We start from the raw sequence: 18,990 nt of genomic DNA on the forward strand, positions 1-18,990 counted from the left end.
TACCCAAATTACTGTTATAAATTTGGACCTAAGTGCTGAAGCTCCTGGCACTGTCAAGTAAAAACCTGGGGCTGTCTAAAATGAGCCAGTGTGCGAAGGAAAGAAGTCACTAAAACCCAATAAACATTTCCTCTACTCTTATTACTGAAATTTCTTTTTAATTCCTAAAATTCCATGAATTAGGTCTAGGAATTAGCAAATATCTTTATGAAAAATGTGAACACTTTTTAGAAAGGAAAGGATGTGAGCAAACACTAACTTCTTAGAAATGTGGATTATTTTCCTTCTTCCTATATCCTGAGAGCAGCTACTCAGGTAATAAGTTTCTCCTCTGGGAGAAAAAGTAGTCATTTTGATAACTTGACAGACTTGTAGGGAAAGGACAGGAGGCTTAGGTAGTACAGTAGTACTGGTAGAATGAAAATGGAGGAGAAAGTAAAGGTTGACAGCCATTTTAATCTGATAGCAACATTGCCTAATCTATTGACAACCTTTTCTTTACATCAAATACTTCCCCCCGCAAAAGAAAACAAACAAGCAAACAAAAAAAACAATATAGTTAATCTATTCGGAAAATCCACAACATGTGTATGTTTTGAGATCTAGCATATTTTATGTGATGATTCTATGGTAAAAGTTCAGCTTTCTTAAATTCCCAATCAACTTTACATAGTATTATTACACTGGCAAATGCCACCAGTGAATAATGTAGGGAATCAACCCTGATTTCACCATTTCTCAAACAAAAAAATTTCATACAATTTATGCTTACAATGCACAGATAAAATTCAAATCTTTTGTAAAATACATTTTAAAACAGGGGATACTTATAAACAAAAAGTATCTGTACTTGAATAAGCAATTATGAATTCTACAACAAAAAACTTTTCTACGTGGCGGCTATCAATTGTTTTTGTCCTTCATGTAAAGTAACACTTACCATGCAGTTTTAAATGTGAAAATAGGTAAAAGTAAGAAAAAACACAGGCAAAGGAAAAAGTCTAAGAAACTAATGTTTGGAAATTTCTGCAGGCTTTTTTCCCCTAAAATATTTTCCAATCATTCTTAAGAAAAGATTAACACAAATATAAACTACTGTAGTAGTTGAATTCTCATAGGCTGAGGTTTAAGTATTTCTTTCATTTGATAAGGAAATAGAACTAGACAATTTCAGAACTCCTCAAGATTTGATATCAAAGACTAAAAGGTTAAATGTCTCTAAGAAACAATAAATTCCTTTCTATGTGACTCACCACATACGACTTTCTAATTACTTTATTCTTAAATAAAGTGTATATGTAGTTCAATTAAACAGCCGTCACAACAGACAGATGCCTTTTCATAAATACTTGTCACCATTTACATCAACTCAAATGAGTACACAATACTTTGGATTCAATGAAATTCCAACTATAAACATCTCCTGTGTGTTTTGGCTTCTAATATCTGCCTACCTACATTTAATACTATTACCTACTCAATGATGATTAAAAATATTTTTTAAAGTTAAAAGGTTTGAACTTGAGAGTATATAAAGAATATTCACTTAGGAATAAAGTTGTCAAGATTTCCTTTTACTCAAAAAAAAAAAAAAAAAAAATCCACTTCAAAGAATTGACCTCCAAGTACAAAAGACAAGATCAATCACATTTATCACTGGGCACAAAGAATAATCCAAAGTTCTTAAAAATGGTAATTAATCTTAAAAAGGAAAATTAACAATTAACTTTTAACTTTTTATATTTCATTATCAAGACCATACTTGCTCAACAAGATAGTTAGGATACAAAACATACAATATGTACACTTAACTGTACAAAATAATTTAATGTTTACAAAAATATTAGAATGTTTAGAGTTGACTGACACAGTCTTAAGTAATCTCTTCTAGAGAAATATATAATATAGTAAGACCACTGATTTCCATTTCATTTCTGTTTTAATAAATCAAAGAAAGGATGCTGCAATGCTTCATCCAAAGTAATTCTTTTCACTGGATCATACTCTAACATTCTTCGAACCAGGTCAAACAGTTTCTCATGTTCTTCATCATGACAAAGCATAAATTCCTAGGGGGAAAAATGTTTTTGAGAAAAGCATTTAAAAAAAACAGTTAAAGGGCCGTATCAGTGCTATCACTGCTAAGGCCTGAGTTGGATCCCTAGCCCAGTGAGTTGACCCAAGTAGCATAGCAGACCTTTCCTGTCTTGTCTGCTGCTCCCATCAGCAGTGTTGTTTCAGTAGATCCATCTGTTTTGTTCCCCACTGTCTCTGGTGAATCCTCTCATCCCCCATACAGCTCTACTCTATACTTCAGTTCTTTTATGCACGCAAAACAAAAAAAGTTGAAGCTGCTTCGTCCTTTAACACTTTTTTGTTTTTTTACCTTTAATGGTTTGCAGCGCCTTCTAACATATCTACCAGCAGAACTATGTTCATCCCAATCTAGCTGGTTATGGTGAAAATACTTGCGTTTTCTATAGGAAAAAGAAGTTTAGATTAGTAAAAATAATATTCACGTTTACCCAGCTGTCACCAGATCAGAGAATAAGCCTTTCTCTAGGCAAATATATAAATATACATATACTTAGATACCCTTTATACCATCTTCTTGAATCTTAATACCCTCTGAGGGAGAGTAACTCACTTTAGTTATCCCCAAATACCATACATGAAACAATGCCAGCTGCACAGCGGATCCTGGAACCATTCCTATAAATTCTGATTTCACCAGATCTGGAAATGGGGCAGCTGGAAATTTAAACAATTTTTAAAGAAGTAACTCCCTAGTGACTTCTGTGGTGAATCTCTTTGGAATCATTATAGTTACCTTGTTCAAAGACATACATTTAACTGGTCAGCAATAATATGAAATTCAAATTTAGAGGCCAAAATCAAATTCTTTTTACTGCTCCAATATTACTGTTGTATCAACTTAGAAAAGCATTTCACTTCAAAGTAAAAAAAAAAAAGAAAAAAAACTGTTTACTAGATTACAAGTGTATGTGTGCATATATGTGAATGTATACACACACACACACACGGCGTTTACATTTTAAAATATGCAGTCCTTGAAAGAAGTAACAAAGTTGGGTTTTCTGTCATTTGAAAATAGGGCCTTGCATGTTACAACAAAGAGCTTTATTAATCTTCTGGCATACCTTGTTTTCTGAATCATGTGTGTTGGTATGGGTCCTAATATTCGTTCCATCATTGCCAGGTGCTCTTTACTATCATGAGTCTAAGAAACACAAGAAAAGGAAATTTAACACATTACATTTCCCTGTGTGTACAATGTATTGACAAAAAGAACAGCACACAATTGATACATTACACTCTACTTCAAAGATGAAACATTAATGTATGTGCTATATTATCTGAACAAACCCAATAAAACTAGTATTTCTAAAAGTGATCAAAAAGGTTTTTAGTAGTTGATACATAATTGAAAAATGAACTGTTTCCTTATTCATTTTGTAGTTCTTGCATTGTTTAGTTGAGGAACAAGTGGGGAAGCTTACCAGAAAAATAGCTTCCTCATTTTTAACCAAAATTAACTTCAATTACCCAATGGGTAACAACAAGTAACATTTACTAACCCTACTCAATACAATTCCAGTAATTTTCACGTTAATCCTAAGTGAGTAAGTGGGAACGTGAGTTTAAAACTCAAGGTCATACAGCTCCTTAATGAGGGAAAGTTGAGCTTTGAACCATAGTCAATACTCATATTCTAATACTATATCATAGAGACCTTTGGCTAAAGGAGAATAGAGAAAAACTGCCAGACTAACATCAGAAATGTTACACTTCTAGAGCAGAGATTAGTAAACCTTTTCTGTAGATTTGGCTGGTCTCAAGTAGTTTCTGTCAGTTTATACATATCCAAAAGGGCAAGTGTATTATGAAAAAAATAAAAAAAAAGGATAAAGGACACTTGCATAATAGACACAAGGGGGAAAAACAGCTGAGACAGGTTTGCTCAGAGGCCTGCACAGTTGCAGATAGGGAGCCTGGGGAGGAGAGATGCTTCTGCTGCTTTGCAGAAAGTTCACTGAAGAGAAGCACTGATATGGCCACAAGCTGTGCACCTACTCTACAAAAGGAAAAGGTTGATGAAAAGCTGCACTGCTTAGTCATGGGTGGGCAGAAGGGCTGCTGCCTGTCTCAGTGAACTTTTAAATTATGTGTCAGGTAGGGTACAACGAGGTTGCTAAACCTTATTCTGGAGAACTGAGGCTACATGTTTGCTTTCATTAATCTATCCACTACTGTGCTGTCAAAATTTATGACAAGAATAAATAATACTAGACCATATTTAAATAGTTACTTAACTGAAGAATATTTTAGTGGAATCCAAGTAAGAACCATATCTGAAAGCAATGTTAATTTGCATGTCACCTGAAAATTCATAATAGCCTGCAAGTATCGGAATATGAAGAAAGTATGGTGTGTTCAACTTTTCAATTTTTAAAGATTTATTTACTTATTGCATGGAAGAACTGGAGTGTAAGCCAGAGGCAGGGGGGAGGGAGTACAATCTGTGTGTGTGTGTGTTGGAGGGGTGGTGTCAGAGGATTCACTAGAGACATAGTGGGAAACAAAAGAGGCAATTTACTTAAATACACTGCTGAGGGAAACAGTACGCAAGACAGGAGAGATCTGCTGTGCCATGCATGTGGGTTAGCTCCCTGGCAGGCGATCGAACTCAGGCTATAGTGGTGACAGTATTGTGACTTAACCTGCATGCCACTAAGGAGGCCCAAAACTCAAAGAGTATTTTGAACAGATTTGGTAGAGATTAGATAGAAGTAGAAGTCTGGTGAAGGTACCCCATGAACACATTTGCAAAAGCCATCTAAGTGATTATTAACACTTTTAACTAAGCTTCCTCCCCTATCCAGCAATGCTGTAACCTCGAATCCATCTCAACAATATGAGCAAGGATCTCCAAATCCCATCCCCCTCCCCAACTACAAAACCTTCATTATATCATAATTCTAATGAAAGTGAATTCGATGGTGGCACCACTGAAGTTTTTAAGACTTTCAGTTTTCAGGTGGAAATAAAATTATAAAAAACTGGAGATTTATATAAGATCTCTACTTTTTGTTTCGTCAAATAAGGGCTTTTATTTAAAAAACCCAAGAAAGATATTTTATTAACCCCAAAACAGGAGGACAATCTCCACTTGAAGTCAGAATCGCAACCGTACAAAATTATTTTCACTGTAGACCAGACTATATTGAAAACAATAATTTTCTGTAACAAGTCCTTGTATATTGCCATAATTTTCCCATTTATATTCTTTTCTGTCCATTGTGCTCTTTAGTTTTCTGAAAAACAGCTACTCCTTCCTTCTAGCAATGGCTTAAATCCCCTAACTCTTCAGTGATGCCTTCTCAAAGGAAATTTAACTGTTCACCTTTCTTGGCTTCTCACTAAACTTTCTAAATTATTCCATTATAGCGAATACCATGTTACACTATAATATTATTTCCATGCTTTCCTTTTGCATGACATGAAGATGTTATCTTTTCATCTTTATAAACTAGTGCTTAGAAATGTGCCTAGGATATCAGATATTTAAAAGTTATTTTTCTTAAATTCTTTTCTAAAAAGGAGTGACAGTCAAAATAACTAGACCTGGCCACAGGAAACCTAATGTAAACTTATGAAGGAGCTTCAAAATAAGAAATGGAAACATGCAAAATGAACTGTGACTATTTATTGAGTAGCTTCATTCAACCGTGGTTTTAGAAAATAATGACCACAACACTATGGCCACTTTTCAACATGGAAGTAAAAAATTTAACTTGCCTGGCACATTTAAAGTTCATTAAGAATTATTAAATGCCATTTACTAAATACATACCTGAAAGACTGTGAAACCAAGGTAATATTCAATAAGAATGCAACCTATGCTCCACACATCACATGGCTGAGACCAACCTAAAGCTATTCAATCAAAAACAAAAACATTTATTATACACCAATTTTTAATTACCAAGAACCAAGTCCTTCCATATATGAGGGTTCTCTTTAAACAGACCATTTGTGAGAATACAGCAGTGAATTCAATGTGAACATGTTCAGCTGAGTATCTAAATTTAATGAGTATGCTATCACAGTCCTTTACATACTTGTTATGAAATTAGTGTTTTAACCTGGAAAAGAGAGCATTTTATGAAAAGAGAACCTACCAAATACTTTCCAAGTATAACCATCAAATATTCCACAGTCTGAATTTGCACACAGGAAAATGCTGCTATAATCCACTTTAAGGTTGTTCCAGCAAATTTTACATTTTGTTAGCGTAAATATAGATTGACAATTAGCCTCAGAATGCAATTACTAACCCCTTATCATTATTATCAGCTTGATGAGTTGAGTTTTATTATTTCCAAAATACTATAGTCTTACCTAATTACTTAAGAAATTAATGGACATTAAGCAGTTTCACCTATAAATAGAATTTTAGAGTCATTTAAAGTTCACAGAGAAGGCTCTATCTCTCGCATTTTCAGGCTGTCTAGATGTGATCACTTGGTACAGTTTCCTTCATAATTCTCAATGGCAACACTATTCAGAAAAGAGCTAGCCTTATTACTGGAAAAGCAAAGAGTAAACCAAGTATTATAATCTTTTAAAAAGTAAATGTCCCAGTAAAACCATAATGCATAAATAAAACCTATTCTAAAATACATTTCAATTATTTCCCCTAATGTCACTAACTGTAAAGGCAGAAACAATATACTCAATAGCCTTCTGATTTAATCCTTTTTGTTAAGCTTCAGAGTTTCTACCACTTCAACAAATTGATAAACGGAGCACAGTTTTTATTTACAGTAACCTACACAAAAATGTGCATATGGTAGAGTTTGGACTTGAATTTTCCACTTGGACCTCCCAGTCCAGCTTTGTTCTCAGGTGACTGTAGCCATGTATTGCACACTATTCTACATCATCGCATTCTGAAGAGTCAAATTTCATAAGGACCCTCCTAACTTAGTTCTTTTCCATAAGACCAGCAACCCCAATTTTAGTTTTATTATATTTTACCCAATTTAAAAATGCACCACTGTCCTATGTAAAATAGCAACAAAAAGACCAACTGTCTTGTTCTGTGTACCATCACATATTAAAGCATACGGGAAAATCTGCACGTTAACACTGATGAAACACAGGAAATTATCTCAAGTTCTAAAATACTTGCCCTCGACCTCTTACTATATTCTTTTCTTCTACCTCATTGCAGCCTTCAGTCCACAACCCTGCGTATACTCTAAACTACTACCACTACCACTACCACTACCACTACCACTACTAGAGAATACCAATCTAAGCTACTGCAACGTAGCAGCAATTTTCAGACTATGCAGAAATCCTACTATGATTGTTTCAAAGACAAATTCTTTGCCGCCAAATATGTAGCCTCTAGCCACATGCAACTACTTAAATCTAAAGTTTTAATTAATAAAAATTTTAAAATTCAGTTCCTTAGTTACATTAGCTACATTCCAAGTGCATAATAAAGCATGTGGCTTATGGTAGTTCCACAGTAGTTCCACAGGCCAAAATAGCTTTGATTTCCTTACCCTTTTACGAATCCTCTACTACTCTATGCAGACATCTTTGGTTTGCTTTCATATTTATCCTGAATTACTAAGTGCCCCTGGACAAAAATAATGGTAGAAGATAGAAACTAATTCCTTAAAAATGTTTTACTGTCTAACCTTAGTTGGAGCTTACTTTTGATTAAATTTATTTTTTTAATTATATTCCAACTGCAGCCCAATTTCCCTGCTTTAATTAATGAACATTTAACTCTCAAATTTTGAGATAAAATACATACCACCTTACTCAGTTCCCTCATTTTAAAATGTGTACTTATTTAACTCCTTTTCTTTTCCAGTCTTTCTCATGTGAAAAATTTTAAAAATGTCCCTTTTAAACTAACCTTTCTTCTCTTGACCTCCATCTACCATGTATCTAGATATGACAACCAAAATCTTTTACAAGTATTGCTGCTTTTTGTGATGACACAAAAATAGTAACACATGCCACTTCCAAACCTCATTGGTGTAATGTCCTTAGCCACTCTTAAGATTTCGTAAAGATTAGTTTGTTCAAGCTTCACCACCTGGAATATCTTTACAGATGGTATCACTTTTTTTCTACTTAAGTATTTACAGATGTCTAGCTTTAATGAAAGCAGAAAATGTTTTCTGTCTTAATGTACACTACAAAATCACACCCATCTCGCCACATATCCTCAAGGCCACATCCTCCACCCCTCCACCCCCCACCCCCCCCAAATAACAGCTGTAGAGAACAAAATCTTTCCTTCAATCACAGTATCAGGAAGGCTGGTGTCTACTCACCCAAAATAACCTCTGGAGCTCTATAATGCCGTGTAGATACTAAAGTACTATGATGTTCATCATCATATGTTGCACTCCCGAAGTCAACAACTTTGATGTCTGTATTTTTTAGTGTTCGTTCATCACGTTTCTATAGAGATACGGTTGGGTAAAAAAAAAGATGAATAAAGATAAGAAATATTTATATTTTATAGTACTGTTCAAAAGGCTTGCACAAGAATGATCTTTTTGATTTTCAACATAACTCTACAAGGAAAGGTTACTGTCCAGTCTATTATCCTGTCTTTTTGTTGTTGCTGTTGTTAAACAGCAAGATACAATGAACCTCAGAAATGAAAATCCTCATCCAAGAATCACTAACCTAAATTAATTTTAAAGACAACTACAAAACTAAAGCACGTTTATAACTTACCATTTTAGAATTATATTTGACTACATAGTCAGACTTCACGAATAAAATATTTTCAGGCTTCAGGTCTGTATGGGTTAATTTATTATGATGCAAAACTACAAGAGAACAAAAAGACTATTAGTTTCATTTTAACCTATACTGGGGGAGAAAAAGGAGGGAAGATAAGCAGTGATACAGGGGTGAATTGAGATTTCACTTTTAGAGTAGAATATTTTCAGTGACAATATTCTAATGTATTATTTGCATCATAAAAACAAATTTTCATTTAAAGATTTATCAAGTATACTTACAATTTATTGACTGGCAGATCTGATATGCCATCTGCCTGATGTGGTCAATCTGAAATGGCAGAAAACTATTTTCTTTAATGAAATCATAGGTACTAAGTCCCAGCAGTTCAAACACAATACAAACATGGCCATGATGATCAAACCATTCTAGCATCTGGACACATCGACTAAGAGAGATCAAAATAAAAATAACTCAGTTCATAGAATTCAGATTACTTCATGTAACATGAAAGGACCACAGTTCCAATTTATACTTACAAGACACTATTGGGGTCAGTACTGTTTAAGTGCTCCAATACTTGGATTTCTGAACGAGCTGCTTCACGGTATCGCCCTACATTTTTTACAATTTTCACTGCTACATGTATGCCATCCCTTAAAAACAAAATTAAAGTGAAAAAGGTAAATGTACAAGGAGGGAGCTGATTATCCTCTAATCTTATTGCTTTACTATTTTTCTAAAACTATCTTTCAGGGCTTATTATACTAGATTCATAAAATTTATTTCCAGAATTCTTTGACAAAATATACCTTACATGGACTGGTAACTACCTTAATACTCAAGACTCTTTTTTTTTTTTTTAATACTTAGGAATCTTAATGTTATTTCCCAGAATTTTAAATTTAACTAGATTTTATACTAAAGTTAAAGTACATACATACATACACACACACACACATAAACCTTGACTAAAATACTCTACTGCTGAAAGCCAACAGGCTAGGCCTACCCTATGCCAGATTGCACAGAAGTGTCTGATAAAAAGACAGGGCTTATCCCTGTGTATTGTCTGATGGAAAAGTTAACAACTTATTATAAGGTCAGAAGTGCTTGATGTGAGGTATTATGGAGTAGGGGAGGGAAAGCCTTATCATTAGTGGGTTATGGAAATTCAAATTTCTTCAAGGAGTTGACGCCCAACTATCCAATCCTGAAAAACAATGTTAGTTTGCCAGATTTGGAAAAGGAACACTGAGACAAAGGAGATGCCATCAATTAAGTCATAAAGTTAAGAAAATACTGCACACATTCACTGATATAGTAGAACAGCTACTGTGTGTGGCAGTGAGTTGTGCTCCAAGTACTGGGGCAGCTGTAACACTTCCTTGGAAATACAGAGCCATGAATGATTTTGAATAAATGCATCTCAAATCTTCAGCTTCCCTTCATTTTCTTTGAAATTTGATCTCCTGGAGATAAGCCAGCACACAAGCCTCTTTACTTTTTACTATGGCCTCCCATTCCCCCATTTTTTGGAGGAAAATCTTATGTATTCCTAATTAAGTATATCAAAACTCTAAGAAATATGAAGCAAATAAATCTTTCTAGTGACTGGAAAGCAACTTTTTTCCTAGTCTGGTAGTTTCCAAATCATTGCTCCCAGCAATTGGAAATGATAAATCACAAGATTTGTTTTCATGACAATTTCCTTATATGATTTTTAACTTAAAAAACTGTTACAAAATTGCTATAACAAAACTCCTTATATAGTCTCATCTATTATATGACCAAGTGTTTCTGTTTATAGCTATAAAAATAAAATATAGAAAAAGACTTACTGCTAAAACACTGAAGATGCACTTATGGATATGTGTATTTGCTTTTTAAAAGTCCAACCAACCCAAAGAGAGTATTTCCAATTAAATTTTATACTTTAGTTCTAATATAAAACTTGTAATTAATTTGTACTTAATTGACTAGTAGTGAACTGAATTATCTTGATTAAATACTTGGTCTTGGAATCTTAAGAAATTTTAAAAGGATATACATTTAAATTTCATGAAATTCAAATAAGGTCCACATATTAGTTGGCAAAATTTGGAAATGTAACATAGGTACGTATAGCGAATGATACAGCAAATGCCATTCAATGTTAATATTTGGGGAATCTGGGTGAGGGATAAATGGGGATTCTTTGAACTATTTTAGTAACTAAGTAAAATTTCAATTTATGTTCCTATTTTTGCTGCATAGAAGGTAGGGTGATAAAGATACTTAGGATAAGATTCTTTATGGAAAATGGAACAAGTTTCAGAATGAAGAATTGCTAATTATTCAAGTAGAGTTTGTTCCTGGATGATGTTGCTCTAAGAGGCTGAAAGTCTCTCAAAGACATTTAAAGAGAGGCTTTTAATGTTTGTAATAAGCTGGAAATTACATCCTCCAACTATTTTATGATGAAGATTTTAGGTATCAAATTTAGATATTAAGTTCACTAAATTTTTAAAAGTTCACTTACAAAATGTTTGTAAACCATAAAATAGCAGTCTTATAGGAAAATGTCAAAATCAGGCAGAGAAGACAAATTATAAGGAATCTGCACGCTATCCGGTAGGCCTTTCCAAATCTCTCATATGGCTAAATGCCTACATTTTGGGACATTCCTTCATGTGAAAACCCATTTTAATTTCAATGAATGCCACCTAATAGAACGTTGGTCAGCAGTCCTTATCAAAAAATGTTGATCAGGAACCAAATGGCTACCATTTAGAATAACATTTCATCTAATTTTAGGCTCCTTCCCCATCCAAAACACCAATGTTCAAAAGAAAAAAAAAGAAACTTACATGCCATGATCAATGCATTCTACAACTTTACCAAAGGCCCCTTCACCCAAAGTATCCACGATTTCATCTAAAGTGAGGGGGAAGAAAGAGGTCTAAGTACTTGAGATACAATTTATATAGTTACTCAAACATGAATGCTTAGTGGAATATTTTCAAATGATCTCTATCAAAGCATAACTAAAGTTTCAGCACTCAAATTATTTTATTTTCAGCTGCTACAAAAGCAATTAGATAGAGCTATCTTTCTGGCTCTAATCTCAAATTCCATTATCTTGGAAGTTTAGAAATACTTAAATGCTACAGAAAAGAAGAAATACAAAATAACAACAAACAAACCCACAAAAAAAACAAACAAAAAAGCAATGAAGAGTTCTTTAGCCCCCCGCTGACAAACTATTCTTTAAAAGATTATTCTGTCTGCAAAGTTTAAAAAAGTGTTGAAAAATATTCTATACATCTTGCTCTTAGAACGTCTCCACTTTGACAGATCAGGTGACCCTCCTCATCATCCTCTATACTCCTGGATCTTTTCCTTCGGTGGCTCTTCTGGAACGGCAAGTGGGCAGCACCAAGATCGTCCAGCCAATCAATATATCAGAGTGAATTCAGGGCAGAATACGCAATTCATTCAGCGGGGAGATATTCAGGCATTCAGATAAGCACCAGGCCACGAACAGTTGGCAGGAGCAATTTCAAATTCAGTCCCCAGAAATTCACAGGGCACAGTTTATGTTACAGAAGAAAAACATGGCAAGGAACAGATTTTCAGATAAGATACTTAAAGTGGCAATAGAAAAAAAACAACACATTGTTTCTTTAAAATACTGATTTAATTGAAGTCTGAAATTTAAGGAATGCAATGTCATGATCTAGTAACCTCTTGTTATAAAATAGCATTATGCTGGGGAGTTGAGATGTCTAGTCAGTCAGAAGAATGTTTTAAGATGTCAAAGTTAGTTGAAATTAATTAGCAATATTTAATAATATACACATAATTAAAATAAAAAGAAAATAAAGGCTAATTTCAAATTTTCAGTCTAATTAAAGCTAATTCTACTAAAAATTAGGGAGGAAAACAATTCAGAATTTACTGATCAAATAGGTGAAGCTATCTGGTTTAAAAAGGGGCGAGGGGGCAGGTCTCTGGCTAATTTCCCATTCAGCACCTGTTTTCAGAACTTCAATGAAACTATAGTTGCAGACAACAATGCACCATGCTATGGGACTACGCTATATACAGACTGGGACTAGGCTATATACAGATTAACTAGCCTTCAGTACAACTTTCTAAGTATCAGGAAAGGAATTTTTTAAGTAAAAATATGTCGAAGATGAGTGATAGGTATCTTATCTTTTCAAAAGATTACAAAACAAACAATTAGAATCATCTGGTCTGCAGAAAATTAGTAAATGTGGCAAACGGGGTCTATCTAATAACAGATTAGCTAAGAGAATATGAAGTTTCCTTTAAGGATTCAAGTTATGTAAATGTATCCAAATAGTATATATAAACTCCATACTTAACAGCTCATTAAGAGCCTTTACACACAAGTAGACACCCAAAACAAAATCAATCATACCGAATGTGATTGATGACTTGAACAATGTCTATTACGCTTCCTTTTAGGACTGCTTCTTCTGCTTCGGACTGAAGATTTACTGCAGTGGATTCGGTAACTGCTTTCAATGTCTCTGTGATAATGTCTAGGAACATATCCTTCGCAGTAATCATTTCTGTATTCATCAACGTATCTCCGATCCCGATAATCTCTCTCGTTCAAGGACCTTGCTTCTAAATAATGACTGCAAACACATTAAAGGAATTCAAATTATTGTTTTCATTCTAGAATAATGTGCTCAAAGCAAACATTCACTCAAGAATTCATGGTTTAGACAGCTAACTCAATAAAAGAAAAAAATTTAAATTGATGTATTAGAATACTTATCTCACGAAACAAAAATTTTACTTTAACCAACAAGCAAATAGCTTATAGTTCTCTACTGTATAGACAGCTGTCAAGCCTTCACATCAAGGAACAAAGCTTGAGTCAAATCATTCAATTATGCTCAGTGTTTAAGTGTCCTTTACCTTCTGGAGAGAGTTAAAAACTAAAAATTTGTAATACCGCTCATTCTGAAGTTCATAGTCCTATAAGTCCTATAACATAAGCATCTATAAAATCTCTTTTCTCACAATCACACAGAACCAGAAGCAGGCACAACAGGATTTTCTCTTTTACTGTAAGTCAATTTTAGATATCCCTGGCACACAGAATTCTTTCATGAAGGGTATATTAAAGCTAGGTGGGATCTTGATTGTATTCCAGCCTTTTTACTTTAGAGGATTAAATTAAGATAGCAAGAAGGAAAATGGTCATGATGGTAGAGCACAATCTAACTCCTAATATATGGACAAATTTTGTTACATATATCACCTACCCCAATTCCTCGCCTCTTTGTAGTTCTAGTTTCCTGTTACTACTCTTTGAGAAAGACAACTTTTGCAGATTGCCTCATGTGCCAAAGACATCTAAAACATATCCCCTTCAAATGAGAAAGGGATCTTCTAATAGCTTACCTAGGATTAAAATAGTCCCACCACCCTACTTCCCTTTACACTGTCAATTTTCTGTCATTCCTGCTTAAAAAATACACAAGAATTCTACATAGAAAACAGTATCATCTAGTGCCACAGTGCGTTAAGTTCTGAATCTGTAACTCCCTTTGAAAATCTGACAAAAGACATGGACCCTTTCCCCCAAGAAATACATAAAAACGAAACTTGGAAAGTAATTTCATAGAGGTCATGGACCTCAGGAAGTCAATGAATCCCAGTAACCTTGACCTGATGGAAAGAAAAGGACATAGATTCAATTGGCCCAGTTTCCCATCCCCCTTTCTACCTGGGATGAGTGTCCTCTTCAACAGAGTGCGAAGCTTCAAGAGGGATGCACATGGAGCACTGAGGGAGAGAGGGGACACCTGCCCAGTCAGACAAATCAGCTACAAGAATCCTGACAAGCAATGGAGTGACAGATGTTGACTAGACTGCCCTCACCAACCCCTTGCTTTTCCCCAGAATATGCCATTATCTTTCTTCCCAGGAGGCTAGTTTAGGCAGAAATAAAGGAGAAGCATCTCTAAAGCGGCTGCTCAACAGGGCTGGCATGAAATCGAGATTGGGAGATGTAGGATACCCCTTTTCCTTTTCCTAGTGTCACTCTTAACTACTACCCATTGGAGAAAAAGTTCAGATTAGGGTAAGATTGTAGTCTAGGTCAGGGCTCTGATCAACTGGTTTAGAACTGTCAGTGAAAGATATACTATAAATTACCATACTCTTAAGAGCACCCTGGTTATTTCTGTAAAGCATTTTTCCCTTAAAAAGTGCAAAATCTACCAGAAAAAAACTAATAGTAATCTTTAGCTGTAACAGTGTATGAAATAGCTGTAACAGTGTATGAAGTTAAAGAGTTGCTATTAACCCATAAAACAATCTACAGAATAACAAACATGGGGTGAGTACCATGAGGGTAAACTAAAAAGATGAGGATCCCTTAAATCCTTAAAAACCAAGCTTAGAGATTATATGAACAAAATCTGTAGCATTACAAGGCTATGGACAGAGCGGACAGAATGAACAGAATGACAGAAAATGTTCACAGAGTATTAGTGAATATTTCACTGCAGTCCTTTTAAAATAGCCAAGACTAACGAGGGTATGTGCATTCGTTTTTATTTCCACACAGGTCCTGTGGAAGATAAAAAAATATATAAGGCAAAATTCCTACCAACAAATAATGAACAATTTGAGATTAGTCACATAAAAATAAAACAAAACTCAACAATGCAGTGCTTAGGGTCATAGAAGGGAAAAAAATTCAAACTGCTTAAAATGATCAGAAAAGACTCCATGAAAAACAAAGTTGCCATCTTAAAAGGAAGTCAGGATTGAGACAAAGTGGAGAAAAACGGCATAATGCCAGCTCACATTACAGAGCATTTTAAGCGCAAAGGCTTAGAGATGGGTTTGTCTTAAGAGATAGGTTTGTCAGGAAACAGTAAGTAGAAAATTCCAGCAAAAGCAATTTTCATAGAGTAACACAGGCAAGTAAATAAGCTGGGACCAATCATCCAAAGTCTTTCTTGCATGCCAAGCTGAAGAGTTTTAAAAAAGTTTTTCTTATAGGGTAGTTGGTTTATTAATATCAAGCTATGGAACCAATAAAAATGAAGAACCCTGGACTCCAGATTACACTAACTTTAAATCTGGTAATATATTGGGTTGTCCTAAAAGTCATGATGCATTTTTTTCTGACTTTTCCTATAGCCCAATACATTATTAAACATACCTTGAGGTAATTCTAGTCACACTAAAATTTAAAAACCACTGGCTTAAGACTTCGTATTTTGTTACAGGAAGACATTAAAGGATTTTTACCCCAATCTGTGGTGCTTTCAGTCACATCAGCCTTCCTAATATACTAAGCAGAATTGAGCCTACAGGAAGGTAGACAAGTCAGACTGCAGTGAAGATACTTTGCAATATATACGGGAAAAAGTAAAATAACTGACATACAATAAAACTCATACATCAGTAAGCAAAATACACTTTAAAATAAGCTAAGAATATGAAAATAATGTTCAACTGGTCAATAAAGATCGACAAATTCACTACAATTTTAAAATTAAAACAAAACATGATTTTTGGCATTTCAAAGAGCATGTTTTTAGAGTGTAACTTGGTATAAACAGTTTAGAGTGAGATAAATATGTAGGAAGAGTTATAGGTTCATACCCTTTGCCTTGAAAATAAAATCTCCATTCTCAGAATCTATTTTCAATAATTAATCAAAGGCAAAGATTTGTATACAAAGATACTTTTAATAATTAGAAAAAACTTTATAGCCTAATAATGACCCCTACCATGGTTATCTTTTTTTTTTAGACTTTTTGCCAAGTTTCATTTTTTCCCATGATGTTATAAAAAAACAATCTGGCAATTTTGATCTTCAAAAAGACAATTATGAGTATTCCAGACAACAGGAAGCAATGACCATCAGACATCTTTGATGCTAGTGTCAAAGAAGCAGCTATTGCTTGGTGGTCAGTTAGTCTGACTTAGTATCATGTTCATGTGATTAATTATGAACATGAATGAACTGCTCATCACTCAAATTAACTTATTTTCTATATACAAAATGTATAATAAATCTATGAAATAATTAGTACTCTGGTGTTATGCTTTACGGAATATTTTGTATTTATTAATAGCATACTTAATTTCCAGTAGTATGTTAATTACCCAGGCCTTAACGAAATCCTGGCATAAATCCTCCCTTTTACCCCTGTATAAGTGAATGATAAGGAATGATTATTCTGCAATGAGTACCAACAAGCTCTCTGTTCTGTAGAACCAGTCTGTTTAGCATGGAGAAGGAAAAAAATTACATACTGTTTTTTAAAGTAACCCCAGCTGGCTAATTTAGAAAGCAATCTGGCAAACAGTCCCAATGGAACATCTGCACAAAACAAGGAGAAAACATAGAACCAACAAAACAAATGAGAAAGGGAAATTAATGGGAGACAGTGAAAGAAACTATTCCACTAACATTTACAAAAATCATTTAGGAACTTTAAAATTCCTTTATCAATGTATTACCTCAAAATTTTATACTGGTTAAGAATAAAACAGGACACATGCTATTGGAAATTTTTATTGAAGTCCTTTCCTAAATTAGCAGTTATTTGCAAATATTTCTTATAACAACCCAGCTTCTAAAAATTCCAAACATATCCAATGACCTTATCTGCAAATATAACCTTTGGAACATGGTGTGACTAATCCCCAATACACTTTAACATTCCCAAATAGTACATGTTCATTTTCTCAACTGAAGTAACACTAACACTCCTCACCCCCTCATTATCTCTCATTTATGAAACAGTAAATGAGCACCCCAACATCCGTATCTTCCTTTTACAAATAACTTCTGGCGCTCACTGGGAATCCTAAGTGTGTGTCTCAGCTCCCCAGCTACCTTACTAGCAGCTGGAACACAATGAACTGTCTCCCACCATTTCCAGCAGACAGACATATGAGGGATAGAAAGTTTGTCTTATACATGGCTCTAGCCAGAGAACCAAGTCTATCCTAAAAAAGGCATTCAATAAATATTTCCTCTATGTATAAGTATGACTCAATTATAAAGTAATTTGACAGATGAAAGCTATAAGCTACTAACAAATCTGAGTGTTAAAATGCTACTAGTTCAAGAATAATTTACCAATCAGATTCTTTAAAATGATGATGTGGTTTACAATGTCTGTTCTCTTGCGTGCTACTGTGAGATCTCCTTTTCCGTTTGTGACTTCCACTGTAGCTTTCATGTCCCCAGCTTTCTCTACTATCCCAGTCAGGGCAGTGAGTTCGTTTGGAATGCCGCATCTGTTAAGAGAAAAGAGCAGTGAGTTGTAGGCCTTATAGACAGTTTACATTTCAGAGGAAAAAAAAATTATTTTAACATAAATACCGAGTACACAGGGTCATACAGGTTCTACAATCGTTGTTGGCAATGTTTCCAAACTGTGAGTCACTTTTCTACTGGTTTGTCAGCTAATTTTCAGTGACATAAATCAAACAGTAAGTGCCAGAAAAACACTGTAAGAGCTTAATGCTTTTTCTTTCAAGTTTTCTGGATAAATTCTCAGCTTTGTGCTTGCCTTCAATAATATTTGCTAACTGACATCCCAAAAATAAAGAGCCAGAGTCAAGCTAATAATGTTTAGTAGGTAACAGCTAGCTAGAAAAAATTTAATGTTTTATCGCTAACTCTTATCTATGGTAAAATTAATTTTTAAAAGAAATTTCTAAAAAATTTAAAACAAATTTAACAATGTGAGCTGATTTAAAGAGAAATTTCTTAAGTGTCACATAGCTTTGGTAAAATACTGTAGTACAAGTAGCAAGTTAGAGAAACACACTGGGATACTAAATGAAAGATGACTTTTATGTTTTAAATTTTAAAAGGTCAGGTTTAATGGGAAAAGGAGAAGAGAGGCACCTGCATAGTAACAGGTGGGTGGAAAGCTGCCACTACTGTTTTGCAAAGGGAAGGTTTGTAAAAAGTCACAGGCAGGCCCTCCCTGGTGGCCCAGCAGGTTAAAGCACTGCACTAAGAAGCTAAAGCCACTTCCCAACGAGTTCGATCCCTGCCTGCCCAGGAGGAGTTCCACATGGCGCAGCAGACCTCTCCTGCCCCAACCGCTGCTCCCCTCAGCAGTGTACTTTGTAGATCTGCCTGTTCTGCTCCCCGATCTGTCTCTGGTGAATCCT

At 34.5% G+C, this 18,990-nt stretch overlaps 1 protein-coding gene across 5 annotated transcripts in view; it reads right to left on the reverse strand.

Annotated features, from left to right (window-relative positions):
• Positions 1–234: 234 nt before the first annotated feature.
• Positions 235–18,990, reverse strand: part of CLK4 (CDC-like kinase 4) — a 23,207-nt gene continuing 4,451 nt past the window's right edge. Inside the window, exons 1-13 of one of the 5 annotated variants that reach the window (XM_012722507.1) lie at positions 17,942–18,030; positions 14,558–14,616; positions 13,235–13,457; positions 12,110–12,200; positions 11,655–11,721; positions 9,345–9,461; positions 9,087–9,253; positions 8,797–8,891; positions 8,385–8,514; positions 5,876–5,958; positions 3,162–3,241; positions 2,387–2,477; positions 235–2,069 (exon numbers count right to left, since the gene is read on the reverse strand). In XM_012722507.1, coding sequence (XP_012577961.1) covers positions 1,929–2,069; positions 2,387–2,477; positions 3,162–3,241; positions 5,876–5,958; positions 8,385–8,514; positions 8,797–8,891; positions 9,087–9,253; positions 9,345–9,461; positions 11,655–11,721; positions 12,110–12,200; positions 13,235–13,457; positions 14,558–14,610 — 1,338 coding nt within the window. In that variant the 5' untranslated portion in view covers positions 14,611–14,616; positions 17,942–18,030 and the 3' untranslated portion in view covers positions 235–1,928. Of the gene's footprint in view, positions 2,070–2,386; positions 2,478–3,161; positions 3,242–5,875; positions 5,959–8,384; positions 8,515–8,796; positions 8,892–9,086; positions 9,254–9,344; positions 9,462–11,654; positions 13,458–14,557; positions 14,617–17,941; positions 18,103–18,990 lie in introns of those variants that run through there. The other 4 variants (XM_012722508.1, XM_012722510.1, XM_004679283.1 and 1 more) reach the window with 4 other exon arrangements.

Source organism: Condylura cristata, unplaced genomic scaffold (genome assembly GCF_000260355.1).
Source record: "Condylura cristata isolate star-nosed mole 26May11 unplaced genomic scaffold, ConCri1.0 scaffold00008, whole genome shotgun sequence".
Classification (NCBI taxonomy): domain Eukaryota; kingdom Metazoa; phylum Chordata; class Mammalia; order Eulipotyphla; family Talpidae; genus Condylura; species Condylura cristata.